The sequence below is a fragment of the Eptatretus burgeri genome, chromosome 12 (genome assembly GCF_056783735.1).
Source record: "Eptatretus burgeri isolate ZD-2024b chromosome 12, Ebu_testis_v1, whole genome shotgun sequence".
In the NCBI taxonomy this organism is placed as follows: Eukaryota; Metazoa; Chordata; class Myxini; order Myxiniformes; family Myxinidae; genus Eptatretus; species Eptatretus burgeri.
Window position 1 is genome coordinate 4,887,738 of NC_140972.1, and position 22,691 is coordinate 4,910,428.

Below are 22,691 nucleotides of genomic sequence, written 5' to 3' on the forward strand. Positions count from 1 at the left end.
AGAGTTCTTTGAAGCAGTGTCTGATTGGGTGGATGAGGGAATGGCAGTAAGTAATGGAGACAGTGGGTACAGGGATGTTGGCAGGACTTTTAGGTATCTTGAGCATTGATGATAGGTGATTGAATGCATGTGTAAGGAGTGCTGACTGTGAGGTCTCATCAAGGGGTGGTGTGTGGTTGTATTTGTTGGGGGATCAATTATAAATAGACACGTCCAGGATTGTGGTCGATGTTATGTGTTTCTCACCCAAGAACCGCCTTTATCTACTTACCCCCACCACTGGAGGAAAAAAGAAAACATTTTGCTATTTTCTCTTTTATATAAATTGGTCTGGAATTGATGTGACGTCGGTATTAGGTCAGGGTCAGGTATGGCAGCATGCACCAGAGCAGCGCATACAGGTAGGTCAGGTATGAGAGCATGTGCCAGAACAGCGCGTCGCTGCGTCCACTTTCCGCCGGTACTCCAGGGGCCTCCGTCTGGCCATCCCCCAGGCAGATGCCAGGCCCATCCCCAGCTCCTTGAGATGATGGTCAACCTGCTGCAACTATGAGGCACGTGGTCGGCCCACTGGCCTCCTCCACTCACGAGACTCCCCCGCTGAGAGAATCTGGTGAGCAGGATCAGCGTCAGGAAAATGAGCCACGTGTCCATACAGCCGCAACTGATGCTCACGGACCATGCAGGTAACAAATCGCATCCGAGTCTCTCTCAGCAACCGCTCGTTGGACACAAAATATGACCAGCGATAGCAAAGGATTCTCCGAAGAGACCTGGTACCAAAGGAATTAAGTCTCCGTCTCAGATCCTTGGTCAGAGTCGAAGTCTCGCATCCATAGAGCAAGACTGGAAGTACCAAGGACCTGAAGACTCGGACCTTCGTCCTCCCGCACAGGTACCGGCAGCGCCACACCCCATGATCCAGTGAATCCATGACTCCCCAGGCCCGACCCAGACGTCTATTGACCTCTGACTCACAGCCAGCAGAGACATGAGTATCACTGCCAAGGTAAGTGAATCTCTCCACGACCTCAACATCCTCACCACAAACAGACACAGACAGGACAGCAGCATCCAAGACGTCACCGAAAGCCTGGATCTTAGTTTTGACCCAAGAAACCCGTAATCCCAGCGGCTCCGACTCCTCATTCAGCACCTCGAGGGCCCCCAAGAGGATGTCTAAAATCTCCGCAAAGATGACTGCATCATCTGCAAAATCAAGGTCCGAGATCTTGACATTCCCAAACGATGCACCGCAGCTTGATCTCTCTAACATCCTCCCTAAAATCCAGTCCATACAAGTGCTGAAAAGTGTGGGGGCCAGTACACACCCCTGACGAACTCCAGTAACAACTGGAAATAAGTCAGAGATGGTACCACCACACTTCACAGCACTCTCAGTACCAGAGTAGAGTTCAGACATCAGATCGATCAGTTTTGGTGGCACCCCACAAAGACCAAGAATCCTCCAGAGGACATCCCGATTCACTGAATCGAACGCTTTACAGAGATCAACATAGGCTGCAAGCAGCCCCTGCCGAAACTCACGTCTGCTTTCGGTTAGGACACGAAGAGCAAGGATACGGTCAATCGTTGACCTCTTTGATGTAAAGCCTGACTGCTCTGGACGCTGGTGCTCAAGCAGATGGTGGCGAACCCTATCAAGAATTATCCGAGCAAAGACCTTGCCCGGCACTGAGAGCAGCGTCACCCCTCGGTAGTTGTTGCAGTCTTGGCGATCACCCTTCCTTTTCCAGAGAGGGACAACAAGGCCCCTCTTCCAGTCAGTTGGGATGATGCCTGTGTTCCAGGCAGAGCACAGAACTGCATGCAATGACAGGAGTGCAACATTTCCACCAACCTTGAGAAGTTCAGCATGGATGCCACAGATCCCTGGAGCTTTACCCCATTTCAACCGGTTCATGTCAGCCTGTGTTTACACAAACGAAGGTGGACCACAGTTGATTGGAGGGTCAGCAACAGGGATTGTAACACCCCTGATGTCCAACTTGAGAGCTGGTGGATCAGCCTGATACAGCAGCTCAAAGTAAGGCCTCGGTCACATTTGCTCTACGGCGAGGATACGGTGGCCGTACACCCTCTGAATTGACAGAAACGTGCGGCGGCCGCAGAGAAACTGAGGTGGCCTCAGGGAGGCCCTACGCCGTTTGGCTATATTTTACATGCCGTAGGGGCGCCGTGGAATTATAACGCGGAGTTATAACTTTTTTCATTTCTACGTTGGCCGTAGCAATTCGACAAGCCAAGTTATGACGTAGATGTGTTCCACGTCGACCATACGTAGGGCGTACGGTGGGCTTGCGTTATTCGTGTGGCTGCCGTAAGCTCTTCTCAATGAAAAATGAATTTTCCCAACCCCCAAAAAATTACGGTGGCCGCACTATTTCTACGGTCGCCGTACGGTGGCCTTGCGGTCTGTGTGACTACCTGCGGGCAACGCAGGGTCGACGCACGGTTCCCCTACGCCCGCCGTGCACCTACGTACGGCCTCCGTGGCAGTCTGCGTCGACCGTGCGTCCACCGTGCGCTACCGCTTGAGATCGGAGTATAGGTGTTTGCCTGAACCAGTGTTTCTCAACCGGGGTTCCCCGGAACCCTAAGGTTCCACAAGAGGTCGCTTAGGGTTCCGCGAGAAACGGTAATAAATAGGCTAATGTATTTTTGAGTAGTTTTTGTTTGATTTAATATTCATAAATTTACTATACACGTACGGCATATTGTTGGAAACTCCTTGGTTATTACAATAGAGGCTTCAACCTCTTATATTATTTACAATTATAACAACCATAAAGGGAATGTTATATTATAACAACCATAAAGGGAATGTTATATTATAACAACCACGAAGCGTGATGGACGCCCGGAATAACGACTCGTCATTGAACACGGCACATGGCCTGTACGTGATGACGTCACCCACTCATAGCACGATGGACGCCCGGAATAACGACTGGTCAATGAACACGGTACACGGCCTGTACGTGATGACGTCACCACCGATGACGTGGTCTGTCTGTGTCATTGTCAATACATTTGACATAACGGGGGTCATTTTTTCCTTAAACCAGGTATCCGAAAAAAATATATATTATATTTACCACGTGAACTACGATAAAAATATAAAAGAGCTAGATATTAATAATGGTATATTATAATTTTTATGCAGGGGTTCCCTGAGACATGAAAACTATTTCAAGGGTTCCACAAGGGTAAAAAGGTTGAGAAACGCTGGCCTATACAGTGGTGCCCCCAGAATCCCAATTCAATTCGTTCCAGGAGGCTGTTCGGATTGCAAAAAGTTCGGATTCCAAAAATATTTTCCCAATAAGAAATAATGGAGTGAATTAATGCATTTGTGGACCCAAAGAAAACCCACTTTCAAGACGCAGGAGGTACTCCCATGGAGTGGGTTTTCAAATTATTTTTATGCTTCTCGAATGTTTTGTGGAATGAAGGGTTTGATGGTGGCCAGAGTGCAAATCCTGCCACCATCCTCCTAATAAGAAGTAACCCAACTGCAGGAGGACATCCGCAGACACAGTTTGGCACTAGATATGGATGGCCGTTGGCTCACAAGGAGCTCCTCCGCCCTTTGAGGTCAGTATGACGACGTCAGTATGATGGGCTGAATGGCCTCCTCCTGCCTTTAAATTATTCATGTATCCTTGTGTGTGCTACCAAAGGTCTTGAGCGAACCAGCTGGGTTTTTACTGACAATCTGATAGCAACAGGCTCAGGTTCCAGAAACATTTATGCCAAATCCTCAATCCAGCCACTTCCAACGACAACTTTGGAATGCCAATCTAATGACTGAACATCACTGCGTCTTAGTGAACGTAAAGGTAGTAAATGCTACAGTAATGTAGTATAAAGTATAAAGGACAAATCAGGAAGTGCAATGACAGCTCAACTTAACATCTTTGAGGATTAACAAGTCTATGACTTCATTCATCAGAATTAGTTGTGGCGATGGCACTTACCATCCGCAGGGAATTTTGTTTTTTGTGCCCTCCCTTGGGGAATTTTTTATTTTTTATTTTTTTTAAACGGTGACTTTCGTTCATGGAGGTTGTTGTACATAAATCACCCGCAGGACATCAAGTGACTTAAGCATACTTCCACACGAATTACAACGGTATAAGTCCGCAATGAACAAATCACAACACGTGGGATTTGAAGCCAAAATCCCAGCATCATGAGCCACTGGTTCAGGTGGGAACCATGAGTAAACAGGCCCAGCCAAATAATGAAACTTGTCCATTCGATGGAAGGATAGGTGTTGCTATTACCACTTCCATCAGGGAATACTCCTTCCTCTGCACTCTTCTGATCCGTGCATGCTAGGATAAACCATAAGGTTTCCAGAAATCTTATTCTACCCCTCCCTTCATTCCCCCACATCAAATCTTCTTACCCTAACCTAGTCGTGCAGAGGTCTGTGAGTGTAACGTGTACCTCCATGGGACGCTCCGCTTGAGCGTTCCTACCTCGAGAGTTGGTGCGTTATCTCTGGCTTTGTCACTTTGCAGGGGCTCGTGGCAACATGCGCTCCACACTGGTCCTCCGGAATAAGCACGTCTCAGTCATACACCAATCGCGAGTGAAGAGCCAGCGACTGGCAGAGCCGAGAGGAGCAGTGAAGAAGAGGGTGAAGCAGAGAGGCGAAGAAGAGGGCGAGACCGAGAAGTGAAGGCTTAGGCGAGCGGCTCCGTTATCCGCCTTTTATAAGCCGTGGGTGAAGGGTGGGGTGATGACCCGAAGCGACACGCTGTGACCCAAATCCCACTTCTCTATTGGGCCACAGCGGCCCCAGCCATGCCCTGTCAAGCTCCCGGGGCCGGAAGCGGTCTCATTCGCACATCCGGCGTGACACGGCCCAGAGCCAAAATGCCGCATTATGAGTTTGGTCTTTTGGTGATTCTCTCACGGGAGGCTGCGTGGTGTGTTTGCTATTCATATTGTGGTGTGTTTGCTTGCTTGATTTGTACCGTGGCTAAAAAGAAAGGGTTGAAATGGAAATCAGAATAGAAGATAGAGATATAGTTATAAGACCGAGCTGTCAGATCCACGCAACGCACTTCGTCCTATTAACCCACGAGACATGAGGGAAAGGTCTAACTGCACTAAGACTAATGAAATAACTGCCTGGGGGATCACTATGTTGGGTGACATTACCTTGGAGGAATGTGGTTTTGCAGAACCGCAACAATATGTTTCAGAACTGTTGTGGTGGTGGCTCATGAAAAAAAAATAATAATAATAATAATAATAATAAATAAAATTTTAAATTAAATTCAAAATCACTCTGAAAACAGCAAATACGTGGGGCAATTTCCCATGAATGTAGGAACATGTCGCAAATTATCAACCGTGAACACACAGAATAGGCGAATGTCAGGGTCCGGGTGTACTTGACTATTCCATTCCACTTCAGGATGAAGGTCTTCCTCAACTGGGTCCATTCTGTTCTATTCAATGCAATTCAATGCCACAGTACACCAATGCATTAGAAATTTCCTCTCCGTTCGATTGTTGGTCTCCCTCTGCTTCTTCCAGGGCCTTCTCTCGGTTATCAGTTTGCAATTACTGTTGTCCACCATTTGTCTGTTCTTGCTACGTGTCAAGTGCAGTTCCATTTCAGAATTTTTGATTGTTGTCAATACTAGTAAGTGCCCGTAAAAGAAATAATAATAATAAGAAGAATGAATAAATATTCAAACCGCGAGCAACAAACAACAACCACACAGGCCGTTTCTTCGCTCTCGCGTGCCCGGACGTGCGTGACCCGGAAGTTCGCATATTATTCGCAGTTACGATTACACGCAATTTAGTTTTATACCCAATTATTCAATTAGCGCCAACGTATTTTACCTTTTCGCAATGTCGTGGCAAGGAAAAACAAAAAGACAAGAGAAGAGAGATAAAAAAAATTTACTTCCTGGTTCGGAGCATACCAGCACTCTGATGTTACCGAAATTTATGCACCGTCTAATATGAAAACGATTATAACTTATAACTTGGGGCATTGTGTTTATCTATAAATGCGCATAAGTAATCGAGAAATTATTAGAATACATGAAGTCATCATTATCCGGAAGCCCGTACGTTGTAACCTGTAATGGGGAACGCGGCTGAGCTTCCCTTCCCCATCGGCCACGCCCACGCAACAACGTGTTCTGTCATTGGTTTGGAAAATAAATGGCCATAACTTGGGAAGCACTTGTCCGATTAATATCAAACCTTGAAAAGGCACATCCTCAGGTCCCCAGCAATATACCTGGCAAGTTTCAATTAGCCAGTGGTTGTCGAGAAACACTGGTCTCTCACTCTCACACACACACACACACACACACACACACACACACACACACACACACACACACACACACACACACACACACACACACACACACACACACACACACACACACACACACACACACACACACACACAGCTGGAATTATAGATAGATGTGAGAATTCAGTTTTCCATCCAGGCCATTGCCTCCAATTATTGTCTCTTCTCTTCAAGTCGAGAGAAACAGCTTCCCATGGCTCTTTGTATAATGATCAAGTTCTTCTCAGTCTTCTTTGTAATATCCCACGTTTCACTGAGACTTGATGTCAATGGTGTTGGGCTTCCATTGCAAACCCTTTTGGGGGAAACAATGGCAGTTTGATGGTTTGTTTTTGGGGCACAATGGTGGGCACACAATCACTATGTTTATTAATCTTCAAAACAGTGCCGATCCGACTCTGGTGCATCTCCTCTCCTTGTCAAAAGTGATCTGTGCAAATTTTTGAGTTAAATAAATGTAATCTCTGATCGTTACCAAACATTAGAGACATCCATTTTTACAATCCCGTGTTTGACCGCTGATGCTTGCTATGGTACAATGGCTCATTTGAATTCACAGCGGCATTCATTTGACGAGATGCAAAGACACGATCCACTCTATTAAACTGCATGAAAAAGCGCATCTGATGTGGAACTATTGGTAATCCAGATTATCCGGACTCGAGATAAGAACAAATTACTCATGAATATAACACAGCAAGACTGAATTAAGTATGTCCATTATTTGAACAATCAAAGCAAACCCTTATTCATAAACTTTGGCCTAATTTGTACTTTTAACACATCTTAATTTTTTGTTTTCCGACACAATTTTAACAAATATCCCGAAATTGTACATTTTATTGGAATGCATGATGTAGCCACTTGCAAATGTGGGGCCCAAAATGAGAAAATGAAAATGGAGCAAATGGAAGGAAGTTGAGAAGCAAGTGAAGGAAGGAAGAGGGAGAGGGCACAATATGCGTCGAACATAGCAGGGAGGAGGAAGGTCAAATTCCACCATATTGGCATACTTCAGAGAAAGATCATCTTGATACTATAATCTAAAAACAATAAAAAAAAATTAAAAAAAAAACACATGAGCAGAGAAAGTGACATGAGATTCTCCACAAACACGGTTGCAAAATTGATGTTAACAATCAATACGTAAGCTGCAATGTTATGATCTGATGAACAAGTTAAATAGTAAGTGGTTCTTTAAGGAATGCAAGTTCACCTGAAGTCGACCTCGGTGAGGGCGTGCGTCAGTTCGGTGCGAGCGAGCCAGTAGGAGCAGCGTCGCAGCTCGAGGAGATCAGTGAGCAGCTGCATACCGAGGGAACTATGTCGACTGTTGCACAGGCTCATTATGCATTGCTGTCGGTAGAGCAAGAACAAATGTGTCAGCAATTTATGAAAAATGTTTCAACTACATTTTGCTATTGCCAACAATCCAGTGCAATAGTTCCCACCTTGCTCGGTGAGCAAGCCTCAGGAGGGAAGACATGCATTCATACCTCTCAGCGTTCCCCATCATAAGTGCTTTCCAGCAAATTAATTGGAGAACAATTGCCAAGTTTCCATAAGCCATTATCAGGAAGCCATAATCTACTGACAAATACTTACAGTGACCTTCATTTAACTATCACAAATGGCCTGCAATGCAGAAACACAGATGTCACTTGATGCTTCTCATTTGCATGAAATTAGCGATTTTCGTATTTGTGGGACTTATTGGTGCAGAGTTGACTTGCGTGGTGTATTAACGACACCTCCTGGTGATGGTGAAACACATATATATGTAGTATGTACATACATACACACAACGCACCTCCTGATTGTTATGGTGAGCATCGCCACAGATATCTCATGCAATAAAACTGCATAATCCAGACGATTGTTCCCACTCATGCAAACCATTCAACCAGAAGGCACGTGATGTGATCGGCAGGTAAATCGAAATATCTGGAGTGTGACGAGCTTCGTTATTGTTAGGCTTCCATGGCAAACTCTTTTGGGGACACAATGGACAAACATGGATATTGTTACAGATCTGGAAACCATTTGCATTCAACATACAGATGTCGCAAAAGTCAGTTATGTCGTTAAGTATGTGTGTAGTCAGATCCCCTTCCTTTTGTCTAGTGGGAGAATCAAAGGTGTGGGTTGCCATTTCTTTTAGTTAGGTTATTACATCTAATAAACCATCCCATCTGCATGACCCCTTCGGCCCATCACGCTCCACCACCACCCGCTGGCTGCTTATACCTAGATTTGCCGAGAGGGGGTCTCGCGGTTCCATTCTCGGCTCCCACGAATGTTGTAACTCTTGGACGATGACCTTCGCGGCGCTGACACTGTTACTCGTCGAGAGCGAAGCCACGTGGAGGAGTAACTGGGTCTCCTGGCAGGGGCCGAGGCGCCACCCCGGAAAGATGGGCCGGAGGACCCTGTCCAATCAGAGGCAGACAGCGAGGTGTGTTTTCCCCAAGGGCCGCTCCCCATGGAGAGAGGCCAATAAAAATCTCCGAGACTATAAAAAAGGGTCCGGTCGAGTTTGCTTTCACGGTGGCTGTAAGCAGTCAGTTTTGTTTCACGGTAGCTGTACGGGATTCTGGAGTTTCACAGTGGCTGCTACGAGGAGTTTTAAGGAAGGACAGAGTGACCCTGACCTCCCTCCGTGGACCCCAATTGTTCACCACCAGAGCTCCGCCACGAACCACGAGTCCCTACGTGCGACTGGGGACCGGACCAACGAACTTTGTCAGGTGCCGCATCGTGGAGCATGCCCTTCCTCCAACGGTCAGGTACACCACCAAACTCTGACCCCCAGCTTGTCTCTTTCCATGGCTGCGAGGGTCCAATAAAGACTCTGGGTTTCTTTTCGTGTGTGTGTGTGTGTGTGTGTGTGTGTGTGTGTGTGTGTGTGTGTGTGTGTGTGTGTGTGTGTGTGTGTGTGTGTGTGTGTGTGTGTGTGTGTGTGTGTGTGTGTGTGTGTGTGTGTGTGTGTGTGTGTGTGTGTGTGTGTGTGTGTGTGTGTGTGTGTGTGTGGTGTGTGGGCCCATCTAGTAGGTAGATCTGAATGTGTTTGTACTCATTATAAATATTCCTCCTACATATTCACGTAAAGTCCTGCCTTTGTCTTGTTATTGTAAATAAACATTTGTCGAAATATTCCCAATCCGTTTCTGTCCCTTCTTGAATTGGTCCAGCATGGTTCGGATCTGAGTTTAGGCGGGGTTTTATCCCCGATAATCCGTTCATTCCAGCCGGCACAGCTTTGGCAGTTTCCACTCGGCTGCATCCGAACCGGAGTTGGTAGTCGGTAGTTGGAACTCTACTGCAGTCGGTAGAGTAACCCGGTTCGAGCAAGACGTGCTGAGGGGGTGGTTTCCCCAGTAGTCGAAATCGCGTAGTTAATTCGGTAAATTAGTTATAGACAAATAGACCCTACTTACGCGGTTGAAATATTGGCGATCACGGTCGGTTAAACGACCCTCCGGCTCGCGGAGTTATCCAAGCGATGGCCAACAATTCCGGGGAGATTGGTGGGAGACGACGCAAGCTTTCCCCACCTCGTGGTCGTTCTCACCACCAACCCCCGGCCCACAACAATATTATATATATATATATATATATATATATATATATATATATATATATATATATATATATATATATATATATATATATATATACATATATATCTATATATATATATATATACATACATATATACATACATATATATACATGCACGCATATACAAGGTCTGACAATGAAGTTCAAGAACTGATGTGGCAGCACTGCCTTAGGTTTCGTAATTGGACGTGCATCACAACCTTCCCATCAGTGCTATGTGAGCCGTCGTATCGATTGCTTGTATTTTGCAGCAATACTGGAGTTTTGTTCAAATTATAACTGTTGCAGATGCATATTCTGAAGATGAACCACAAATTGATGGAACAGAGAATCATCATCAGGTTTTTGATAAAACTAAAAGAAAGTTGCACAGATATTTTCGACAAGATGAAGCTGGTGTATGGGGAAAATGCAATGCCAAGATCACGTGTGTTTGAGTGGGCCAAGAGGTTTTCAGATGGGAAAATTGACGTGAATGATAATGCGCAGTTGGGACGCCCATCGATTGCAGAAAGGAACAAAAATGTCGAAAGGGTGAGAATGTTGGTCCGATCTGACGGATGTCCGAAACTCTGATGAAAGGAACTCATTTCGCATCAATAGAAGAGATCCAGAGAGCCGTGACCAGTGAGCTAAATGGCATTTCAGACGATTTCCAAGGGTGCTTGAAGCATGGCAGTGACGTTGGTAAACGTGTTCAGACTCCTGGAGAGATTACTCTGAAGGTGACCATAAAACATAATTGGTAAGTTTACATTAAACTTTTCTCTTCCTTTGGACCTGGAACTTTATTGTTCATTAAGTATAATATATATAAATATATATATATATATATATATATATATATATATATATATATATATATATATTTACACACATTATACTATATATACAATAAAGTACATGTACAAACATATACACATACATACATACATCTTTCTGCTTTCAGTAATGAAAATTTTTTTTGCATTTTCTTCCTTGGATCTTGTGTTGATAAATCGTTATGGTTTCCACGCAGGCATGATGGGCTGAATGGCCTCCACCTGTGTTAGATTTTCTTGTATTATTATTGTTATTATTATTTGTTTGTTTGTCTATTTATTTCTGTGGCAGAGTAGGGGGATCCATAGATAGGTTATCTTAAGAATAGTACGTGCCATGTGATCAAGTTGGTTCGGTTTACTCTCAGAAACTGCCAGAGGTAAGTCATCTTGTCAAGCGTGCACTAAAGAGGTAGCAAGTATCGCAGATAGAGCAGAATATGGTAATATTGTTGTGTAATACCTCCTGTAACAGGTGATGCCAAGTGGAGGACTTGTGGCACTGGACACAATAAAAAGACACATCACGAGCTATTTAGCCAGCCGATGTCAAGGTGAGTTGCGGAGTCTGGCCGAGGGGCGGATACTTTTTATAAAGGGCCTTCCCTTCCCACAGCGTGGGGCAGCCTGGAAGATGACACGGCCCACGGACCACAGGCAGTAAATAACAGGAAAGTGTCACCCATGAAGGCAGTGATGAGGGCAGTGGCCGCAGATGCATGCTGCAGTTGGAATTGAGCTTTCAACATAAGAAGACATCTTTCCCTCTGCTTGGCTACCATTTATGGCTACCACTAAATGCCTGGGTCATCCCTGGATCAGATTGCGGGAGAGTGCGTCAGATTGGTGCTGAGGTGTCGTCCACCAGACGGCGGTCTCCATGGGTTAACCTGAGGCGGTCCCTTCGGGTGGGTGCCTGGAATGTCCTATCCCTAAGAGAGGATGATCACCTGTCTCTGTTATCATCTGAGCTCAAGCGTTTGGACATCGGTATTGCAGCACTCTCTGAGGTTCGGAGACCGCATTGCGGCAAGATAATGGTGGGTGGTAACACCAACTATTGGTCTGGTCGCTCTGATGGTTACCATACTCAGGGAGTTGCTGTGGCTGTGTCCAATAAGCTGACCCCAATGATAATTGAGGTCACACTGGTCAACGACCGTATTATGAGACGAAGGATTCGTCACTCCTTAGGTGTCATTTCCCTGGTCTCTGTTTATGCTCCGACTGAGGAGAGTGATCTCACCGTGAAGGACGCATTCTACGCCACGCTCGAGTCTGTGGTTGATCAGTGCCCCAGACGAGATACACTTCAAGTCTTGGGGGATTTCAATGCATCGACTGTAACTGATAGGGATGGTTATGAGACATGTTTTGGTCCCCACGGGTCAGGATCTGTGAACCAGAATAGCACTGAGTTCCTTGACTTTGCAAGAAGTCATGGACTTAGGGTGGCTGGTTCATGGTTTCAGCGCCCACAAGCTCATCGCTGGACTTGGTATTCCAACGCTGGCGGTGTGGCAAAGGAGATTGACCATTTCCTTGTTGACGGTCGCTGGAGGATGATCCAGAACTGCAGGGTCTACCGGAGTGCTCAGTTCCTCAATACTGACCACAGGCTTGTTGTAGCAACTCTAAAGCTGCACCTTAAATGCTGGAGAATGGTACCATCCCAGCCTAGGCTGGATGTTGCCAAGCTCAGGGATGAGAGAGTAGCTGAGGAGTTTGCGAACAGGCTGAGTGGACATTTGGGGTGTCTGGGTGCTTTGGGGGGTCCTGAAGAGTTGTGGAGTGCCTTTAAGACCACCGTCCTTGATGTTGCCGGTGGATGTCTTGGAACTCATCGCAGGGCAAAGAAGAATTTTGTCTCTCAAGGGACACTGGATACCATTGACCAGAGTCGCAGGGTCAGGCTTCATGGCAGAGCCGAGCTGTTCAGGGAGCTGAGGCGTAAAATTGTACGTGCACCAAGGGTGGACAAGGAGGCCTATGTGCGAGGAATCTGTGAGGGGGTAGAGCATCACCTGTGGACAGGTGATTCTCGTCCCGTTCACAGGGGAATTCCCGCATTGCGTTCATCTAAGCCCATCCCTCGGAGCACTGCAGTTAGAGCAGAGAGTGGTAGGCTCTTGACAGAGAAGTCTGAAGTGAAGGCCCGCTGGGCCGGTTACTTTGAGCGGTTGTACCAGGCTGATCCCCCAGCTGTCGAGTTGGACGTCAAGGGTGTTACAATCCCTGTTCCTGACCCTCCAATCAACTGTGGTCCACCTTCGCTTGTGGAAACACGGGCTGCGGTGAACCAGTTGAAACGGGGCAAAGCTCCAGGGATCTGTGGCATCCATGCTGCACTTCTCAAGGCTGGTGGAAATGCTGCACTTGTGTCATTGCATGCAGTTTTGTGCTCTGCCTGGAACACAGGCATCATCTGAACTGATTGGAAGAGGGGCCTTGTTGTCCCTCTCTGGAAAGGGAAGGGTGATCGCCAAGACTGTAACAACTACCGAGAGGTGACGCTGCTCTCAGTGCCGGGCAAGGTCTTTGCTCCGATAATTCTTGATAGGGTTCGCCACCATCTGCTTGAGCACCAGCGTCCAGAGCAGTCAGGCTTTACACCAAAGAAGTCAACGATTGACCGTATCCTTGCTCTTCGTGTCCTCACCGAACGCAGACGAGAGTTTCGGCAGGGGCTGCTTGCAGCTTATGTTGATCTCTGTAAAGCGTTCGGTTCAGTGAATCGGGATGTCCTCTGGAGGATTACTGGTCTTCGTGGGGTGCCGCCAAAACTGATCAATCTAATGTCTCAACTATACTCTGGTACTGAGAGTGCTGTGACATGCGGTGATACCATCTCCGACCTATTTCCAGTTGTTACTGGAGTTCTTCAGGGGTGTGTACTGGCCCCCACACTTTTCAGTACTTGTATGGACTGGATTGTAGGGAGGATGTCGGAGAGATCAAGCTGCGGTGCATCGTTTGGGAATGTCAAGATCTCGGACCTTCATTTCGCAGATGATGTAGTCAACTTTGCGGACACTTTATATATCCTTTTGGGGGCCCTCAAGGTGCTGAATGAGGAGTCGGAGCCACTGGAGTTATGGGTTTCTTGGGTCAAAACTAAGATGCAGGCTTTCAATGACATCTTGGATGCTGCTGTCCTGTCTGTGTCTGTTTGTGGTGAGGATCTTGAGGTCGTGGAGAGATTCACTTTCCTTGGCAGTGATATTCATGTCTCTGCTGGCTGTGAGCCAGAGGTCAATAGACATCTGGGTCGGGCCTGGGGAGTCATGGATTCAGTGGATCATGGGGTGTGGCACTACGGGTACCTGTGCGGGAGGACGAAAGTCTGAGTCTTCAGGTCCTTGGTGCTTCCCGTCTTGGTCTATGGATGTGAGACTTGGACTCTGACCAAGGATCTGAGGCAGAGACTTAATTCCTTTGGTACCAGGTCTCTTCGGAGAATCCTTGGCTATCGCTGGTCGGATTTTGTGTCCAACGAGAGGTTGCTGAGAGAGACTTGGATGAGATTTGTTACCTGCATGGTCTGTGAGCGTCAGTTGCGGCTGTATGGACATGTGGCTCGTTTCCCTGACGCTGATCCTGCTCACCAGATTCTCTCAGCGAGGGAGTCCCGTGAGTGGAGGAGGCCAATGGGCCGACCATGTGCCTCGTGGTTGCAGCAGGTTGACTAGCATCTCAAGGAGATGGGGATGGGCCTGGCATCTGCCTGAGGGAAGGCCAGACGGAGGCCCCTGGGAGTAGCGGCGAAAAGTGGACGCAGTGACACGCTGTTCTGGTACATGCTACCATACTTGACCTGACCTGTCTAAATGCCTTGGTTTCCACAGTGTGAAGCCGAGAAAGCTGAGAGGCGGGAGCCCCAACCCAGAGGGGAGAGCAGTACTCCATCACGCGGCGGACGAAAGCTTCATTTGTGGTCAGGAGCTCAGGTGAGCCGAGGAAGGACTTTGCACAACGGAGAATTCTTAGTCGGCGACTGGCTTTGGAGGCGAGGTTTGAAATTTGAGGTTTGAGGTGGTTTGAGGCGAGGCTTTCCCAGGAAAGATCATGGCAGATAGTGAGACACAGAAGCTTGAATGAAAGGACTTCTTCCAGAGGATTGTTGAGAAAGTAGATGGCGGGGGGGGGGGGGAGGTGTTCCAGATGGTCCTTTCGAAGAGACATAGTGAGAGTGAGAGATTTGTCAGAATTGAAAGACATGTTCCACATGTTTCACCAGCTTGTGATTTTATCCATATCTGCAGTCAGCGAAGAAGCTGCTGCTTGCCCGTCTGAGGGATGACAGAGGGTACGGCAGAGTGTGGAATAATCAGCAAAGAGATATAGAGGATTTTCCAGACAGTCGGAGAGATCATCGATGAAGACCAGAAAAATAACAGGGTCCAGGACACTGCCTTGAGGAACTCCAGCCTGGACAGGAAGAGGGGATGAAAGAACTCCATTTCAGGCCACATGTTGGCTGCGACAATTCCATTCCCTCATCTCCTGGCTTCATCATTCTCCATCCCCAGCTGCACATCGCCCTGTGCTTGGGACCTAAATGCCACCAACTCATGCCCAATTGAAGCCCTTGGCTGCCCCTTTATTAAAAGTAATTCTAGTATTGTTGCACCATAGGCTGGGGTTAGGCCTTATAATTTGCCTGCACATAAGATTACGTGTACCTTCCCTCCACATTTCTGTCTGTTGACCGTTTGGTTTGTTCCGTATAGATTTATAGCTTCGTGTCTTCCTGTTCTTAAATAAACATTTTAATTGTAAAGAAGCAGTTTCCCACATTTTTCCTTTTGCATGCAAACACCGACAGTTTAGTGGTTTTTTTTTCAACAAAACGAGTCGATCGAGGTACATCCTCCAATGCAAGAACCAACTCATCCAGCCATGCTGCCGAGAAGCATCATGACAGCAACGGGAGCAAAATGAAAGTGATTCTATAATGCTTCAAGAGAGGGAAGAGGCTGCTGCCTGCCTGAATGATGAGGGACAAAAAGTCCACTGGAAAAAGACAAGTGGAATGAGCGATTAAAGATATAACACGAAAGAGCATCCAGTATTTGATGTTCAATTCTAACACTGCCTGAACCTACATGAAAGAAAAGGAAAAAAAAAGAAAAGAAAGCATTATAGAGAGAAAGTAAAAGCAGAGCGATACCGAGACACGGGCATGCAAAAGTGATCAACAAAGGAAAACCCATGACAAAGATTCAGCCTTTGCATACTTTCACTGCAGGTACAGAAAAAGCCACGCTGAGAAAAGCTTTTAGTTCACATTGCTTCAATAACGATGTTGCATTGTGAACCCGCAGGTGGTAATGCACACTCAAACTTTACTGGAAAGTTGAGCTGGGAATATAAAATGTTTTTTGGGGGTTTTTTTTATGCATACACAGAACAACATTCGACTCAACGGGATTACATTTTATTGGGAAAATCCACTGCAGAACGACATGCCAGACAACGTGCCATTATAACATCGTAAATACCAAAATCCACTTCAATCCATGATTGACAACTTAACTTTTGTGTTGTTAATGATCGGAAAAAAAAGAAGAAAAAAAGTTTGTTTTTTGGGGGGTTTTTTTGATCACCAAAACTTTTTAACTCCCATCAACCCTTCCCAAGCCCACCTCTTTCCAGTTTCCAGTTCTTCCTTTCACTTCTGCGATTGAGAGAGTCTTGTTCACCTGGTATCCTCCCCCACATGTTTGATTTATTTTTTCCAAGTCTCCCTCTAAAATCTAAATGGTCCATCAACCCTGCTGTTGGTGTGTTCCACCCTCACCACTCCCCCCCCCCACCCCTCCATCTCCTGACCCTCTCTTTCTGCTGTTATTTTTGTTCCATTACATCCTGATCCGTTCTGTGTTCTCGCTCATTGACGAGCCTCGACACGGAACATTAAAAAAAAAAAAACTGGGTTATCATAAAGAGTGGGTGACCATCCTTGCCTTCATCGAGTCCCCCGTTCTCTTCTCAGCATGATTTTTAATTGGAGAAAAAAATAATAATAGATTTCAGTATTCACGACTTTTGCATGGGATAAAAGATGGAAGATAAATTATTTTCGTTGGTAACATCCCCATTCCTCATCAAGTCAACAATAGCACCTGTCCATCACTATCAAATCATCCTCGTGAGGCAACGTGTGATAATTAAGAAATGGAAATCTCAACGAAAGCAAATATTGGCAAAGGGGCCATGTAAATATTATGTACAAAAAGTGGAGGCAAGAGAATAAGGGATTACATAATGGAGGGTTGAGGAATGTGAGGGGACAGGCAGGAAAATTAATTGATGGCATGTCTGGGATATACAGGGACAGTTGTGGGGGGGGGGGGTCCAGAATACAAAATAGATTCAAGGCCTTCAAGGGATGACTGGGTATGGCAGGATCGCCAAGAGGGGTGCGCACCCACCTTGGAGCAGTCTCACCTGGGTACGAATCTCGGCTCAGGTGTACTGTTTCACAGGTAGGGTGATTAATCAACGTGTGCCATCCCTCGGATGGTCGTTCAACTGGGTGTACCGTCTGAAGGGCATCAGTTGGTGCACATTAGAGTGTTCTTTGGGGAAAATGAGGAGTCACGACTGGCAGTTTTGAGAAAACAAACTTCCCTTTTTTGTCAGTGCATGGAAATGGCAATATGAAGGAAATAAGGTCCAACTTTGATTGCTTCTGATTGGACAGTCAATTGGACAATGTGAAAATTTGTGGATAAGAAGAAAAGAAGCAAACGGGTTCCACTTCGTATAAATTCTGATCGTCACTTCTCGATGTCCGACTTTATCTCACGTTTTACGTGATCTAAGGGTCATGGTGGAACTTGTCAATGTCAGGCTCGAGATATCATTCGACATTAGTGCAAGTGTATCTTAAAACATGAATGAGAATTATATTAGTAGACAATGGAGCAATACTATTCTTCCCACCCATGGTACACTGAATCCTGTGGTGAAGTAGTGTCTTTGAAACAACTTGCCTCCTCTTCCAGCAAGGCAAAACATTCAGATAATTTCACAATGGCCGCCACAAGGTGCGTGTCCCACTCTCAAGAGAGCCAGAAAACAACATCCGTCCAACCTCAATAATTAACTTTCAAACTTGTCTCCCTCCTCTAAAACATAGTGGTGCCTTGTCAAATCTTTCTCTGGTGTATGCTCCCCCCCCCTTCCACCCCTTCCCTCGCTTCAAATGGCACCACAGCCGACTCCGCTCGTGGGAAGGCAGAATGTCTCAATTCTTTGTTTGCTTCCAAATCTCGTGTCCCCAACCCCTCACTCTCTGCATCGACACTTCCCATGCACAACCGACTGATCCTGGATTCTGTATTTTGCAACTATGAAGGTGGAGAAGTTTCTGGTAACACCAGACTCTTAACTGGACTGGACAGCATCGGCTCTCACGTGTCCCAAAAACCAACTATGCAGCACTTGCACATCCTCTCTCTGCTCTTTTGATGCTATCATTTGCCAATATGTCATCATCCAGTTGCTTGGAAATCAGTAAACCACTGCATTACATAAACGAGGTGCAAAAAAGTGATCCCCTTAACTACATACCTATCAGCTTACTTCCAATCATCAGCAAGGTCAGGGAATCCATCATTGCAGTTGACATCAAATCCTTCCTTTTCTCCAAGAGCCTCATCTCAGATCATCAGTTCAGGTTCAGATTCAGAGCAGGTCACTCTACTTTGGATATGCTCCTGATGTGGAGGCCCTCAACATCAGACATGAGATCCGGACCTACTCTTCAGACGTATCTCGAGCTTCCAATACAGGATGACACCCCACCTTCCTCTCCGAACTCTGCTGTGGCATCCAAGGCCAACTCCACACCGCTTCCTGACTTCCTCCACCCTTGCAGCCAACATTGGACTCTGAATAGGATCCTCTCATCTCCTCTCACTGTCAAGGCTGGAGTGCCACAAGGCAGTGTTCTGGGCCAAGTCTTATTCCCGATCTTAATAAATGATCTCTCTGACTCTGAAAAAATCTCTTCTACCTCTGCTGATGACTATCCTCTGCCATGACATCCCTCATCATTCAGGCAGGCAGCAACCTCTTCCCTCTCTTGAAGCCTAATAGAATCACAAGCTGTACAAACACTTGGAAACTGTTTTTCAATTTGGACAAATCTCATACTCACACTACCTCTCTCTCCAAAAAGACCATCAGGCAAATTCTCCCATCTACTTTCTTAACAATGCTCTTGATTTTTGGGCCTCACCATCGGCTATGATCTTTATTGGGCAAATCGCACTTCGAAGCTGGCTTCCAAAGCCAGCTCGTGAATGGGCATCCTCCATCATACAAAGTCCTCCCTTGGCACACCTGCACTATTATCCACCTACAAGGCTTTTATCTGCAATTTGATGGAATACTGCTCTCCCCCCCCCCCCCCCGACCAGGATGGCTCCCTTGCCTTTCACGTTGCTCACCTTAATATCGTGTAAACCAAGGCCTTCAAGATGATTGGAATATCCCACGATGAAGCCAGGTCAATGGGTCCATCACTTTCACATCGCAGACAGGTCAGTGCGGTAGTCTCTCTGTCTTCTAACTCCTCCTTTATGGTCTAGCACCCTCTGCTGTTTCCGTGCTTTGTCCTATCCAGGTTTCGGCAACGTGAACGCAGTCCGCCATCAACCCCCTTCTGGTGCAACTACCAAAATCCAGAATCACTGCTCACTGACACTCATTCATTCATTATTCTGTTTTTTTTTTTCTCCCCCTCGGCTGTGGAACCAACTCCCACGTTCTCTTCAATCTCATTCTTCCCTGCAGGTCTTCAAGACAACTGTTCACCACCATCTCAGAACCATGATAGTTTCTACCTCCGTTAACTCTCCCCAAGGGCCCCCCCACCACCCCTTCCAAATGTCCAGTTTTCATTCCTGAGTTTGCTTCTGTATCCATTTTGTCCACCCTATGCATCCTCCTGTACCCCTCATTCTTGCCCATATCCTTTATCTCCGCAAAATCTCCCTCCATTTTGTCCCACAACGATGCTGTTGGTGTGTTTCACCCTTCACTTTCTCCTGTTATTTTCATTCGGTTACGTCCTGAGTTATAGCCTCAACATGGACCCGAGACACCGTGTCCAAAAAAATTTTTTTAAATGCTAAATATTTGTGGCACAAACAGAACAATCAAAGTTTCAAAATAAGGTAAAAATTTGATGGAGCATCTTTTGGACACCTTGTTATTTTTCCCTTCGACAGGGAATACAAGTTTTTCATGAAAATTGCAGTCGGGAGAAAATATAAATAAAAGCACGTGTAAGAACGCGACTCGCATCCAAGACAGACAGGACAGCTTGAGAGATAAACTGACAGCAACCTCCTCGCACCTCAGTGAATGCCTGGTGGAAAAAATAAATAAATAAATAAATAAATAGTCCAAACACTGCAGCTTTTCAGCCACACAGGAAGCCGCAGTCGTCTGAGCAAGCAAACCCTTTAAGGGTTAATGCAAATGTGTTTGTGCCACCAAATGAACACAATCAGGCACAAGCAAAGAACTCCGCACATGACAAGAAAAGCTTTCATGCGGTACCAGCTTGTGAACAAATTACCAACTCCTTCCTACACTATTCTTAACGATGTAAAGCTCAAAGCAAAACAAAACAAAACCAGTCTTTTGTGATTGAAGGGATTTTAATGTCCTACGATACCGTTCAGGTGCAAGGGGTCGAAATTAAACAAAATAATAATAATAATAATAATAATAATAATAAAATGAGAAAATGATGAAAGATGAATGCAGATCGTCTGATTTGATCGAATGCCATCCATAACGGTGTCCAAGACATCCTTCCGTGATACCACCCTCCTCGCCGGTGACCTAATTAATGCGCGTTCCGCACATGTATTCACGGCACTCAGGCAGGAGACAAAAGTGGGCCAGAAGACGGAAGTTTGGCAGACACCGAAAAACACAACGGCTGACACATCGGACAACGGCAAAGAAATCTCAGCCTGTCGAGCTGGAGAAAATTTAAATAAAAATAATTTGGCTTCAAAAAAACAAACAAATTTCTCTTGTCAATTTCCCAAGACGTTAATTTTTTTTTTATAAGTGTGCAGAAAACGTGCAAGGAAATATTTAATAAACGAGGATTTGGTCACAGGTGCGCAGCTGCAACCCAGGACGACGAACATTACAAATGATGATTCAAACAACTCTTCATGGCAAACGCAAACAACGGTGTGGAGTCGGATAAAACAAACAATATTTTGCAATCAAAAACCTTATTTTCAGAGGTCAAACCCGTCATTTCAGAATGATCATAATTAATATGGCAGGTGTGATACCGTATTCTCAGTTTCAAACAAAAAAGGTCATTTCAAACTAATTTGGCTGAGAAGCACACCGTGGGAAATGAAAGTGATTTACCGCGTGGGTGGATTACATCCCCGAATAACAGTGTGCCCCGCAGACGCTCGATTAACCCGTGCGTGGCGTCTACACTTGGAGCCACGTACACGCGCTCACAATGTGCACACCTTGCGGCACACGCTCATGCCATGGACAAGCTCGGCCTTGGGCACATGAAGGATATTGTGCAATGCTTTCAGGCGGAGCGGCTCGATTTATTTTTCTTTGTGTGCCAGGCCTTTATCATTTTATCATCATTTATTCCCTTGCAAGGAAGTTCAATGCAGGAGGAGGTCATCAAGTGCACGAACAAACAACAGGTCGGAAACTATTGTGAAATCCTTATTAAATGCTGAGGGCCACATAAGGAAGCAGCGCGTCCCGTTTCTGAAATCTTTTGTACGACTCGGCCAGGGTTCGAACCGCCGAGCTTCCAGACTGCAAGAGAAAAAAGGTCAAAGAAAAAAAAAGAAGAAAAAAAAAGAAAAAAAAAAAGAAGAAAAAAAAAAAACAAGGCCTCAACTCCTTCAGAGCTGCTGCCCTTTTCCTGTTGACGTAAATTTTTTACATCAAACACTGCCACTTATGAGTGGTAGTCCTTGGTAGTCACCTGGAGAGATCTTCTTCAGTCGATAATTATCGATGAGATGATGAAATTTGCTTTCCTTTCAGCTGATATTGTCAGGCATTTATCTCCAAATAGAAGACAGACAGGATGCGCACAAATGCTAGAAAGCGAGACGGAGACAGGATGCACACAAAGGCTGCACTTTTGAGGAAAAGCACTCTCCTCAAACAACGAACGAGGTACACAAAACTACACATGTACTGCATTAATCGAGAGGATGTTGAATGTATGTTTGTATGTGTGTGTGAGAGGGGGTAAGATTCCGCAGGAGTCGCAGACCGGTCTAATTGTTCAACGAGAACAGCACTCACTGGAGCGTACACCTCCGCCAAGCTGAACAGTTTATGGTTAGTATCCCACCAAAAAGCCAGATCGACATCCAGACCAGAACCAAAATCGAATCGGCTTGTTCTGGTCACCTACACAAATCATCCGCCAACTTTTGTCATTGTCCTTTTTTTTTTGTATACCTTGTCGAGGCTCGGATGAGAGCGAACACAACGCAAGCAAGGGGGAGGGGGCATGAGACAAGATGGGCGGGAGTGGGAAGGACAAAACAGTGGGGAACAGAGACATGAGATCTGTCGAAGGGAGAGGAACATGGGGAATACAAAATGGACATTACAGGGACTTTCAGGAAGGAAAGCAGGGAATTTGAAGGACGTGGATTTGGGATGGATTAACGGGGGTAGAAAAGATCAAGGATTTGGATTGGGGATGATAAGAGGTGGTGGTGAACAGCTGTTTTGAAGGCCTGGAGGAAAGAATAGGATTGAATAGAGTGAGGGAGTTTATTCCAAAGGTGGGAAAAAAAAGAGGATTGAAAGAGTGAAGGTGAGCAGTG

At 46.0% G+C, this 22,691-nt stretch overlaps 1 protein-coding gene across 5 annotated transcripts in view; it reads right to left on the bottom strand.

Annotated features, from left to right (window-relative positions):
* HTT (huntingtin) overlaps positions 1 to 22,691 on the bottom strand; it is a 637,913-nt gene that overhangs the window by 533,962 nt on the left and 81,260 nt on the right. For all 5 annotated transcript variants that reach the window (XM_085849284.1, XM_085849282.1, XM_085849286.1 and 2 more), the window contains one exon: positions 7,596 to 7,735. In XM_085849284.1, the coding sequence (XP_085705410.1) occupies positions 7,596 to 7,735 (140 nt within the window). The remainder of the gene's footprint in view (positions 1 to 7,595; positions 7,736 to 22,691) is intronic.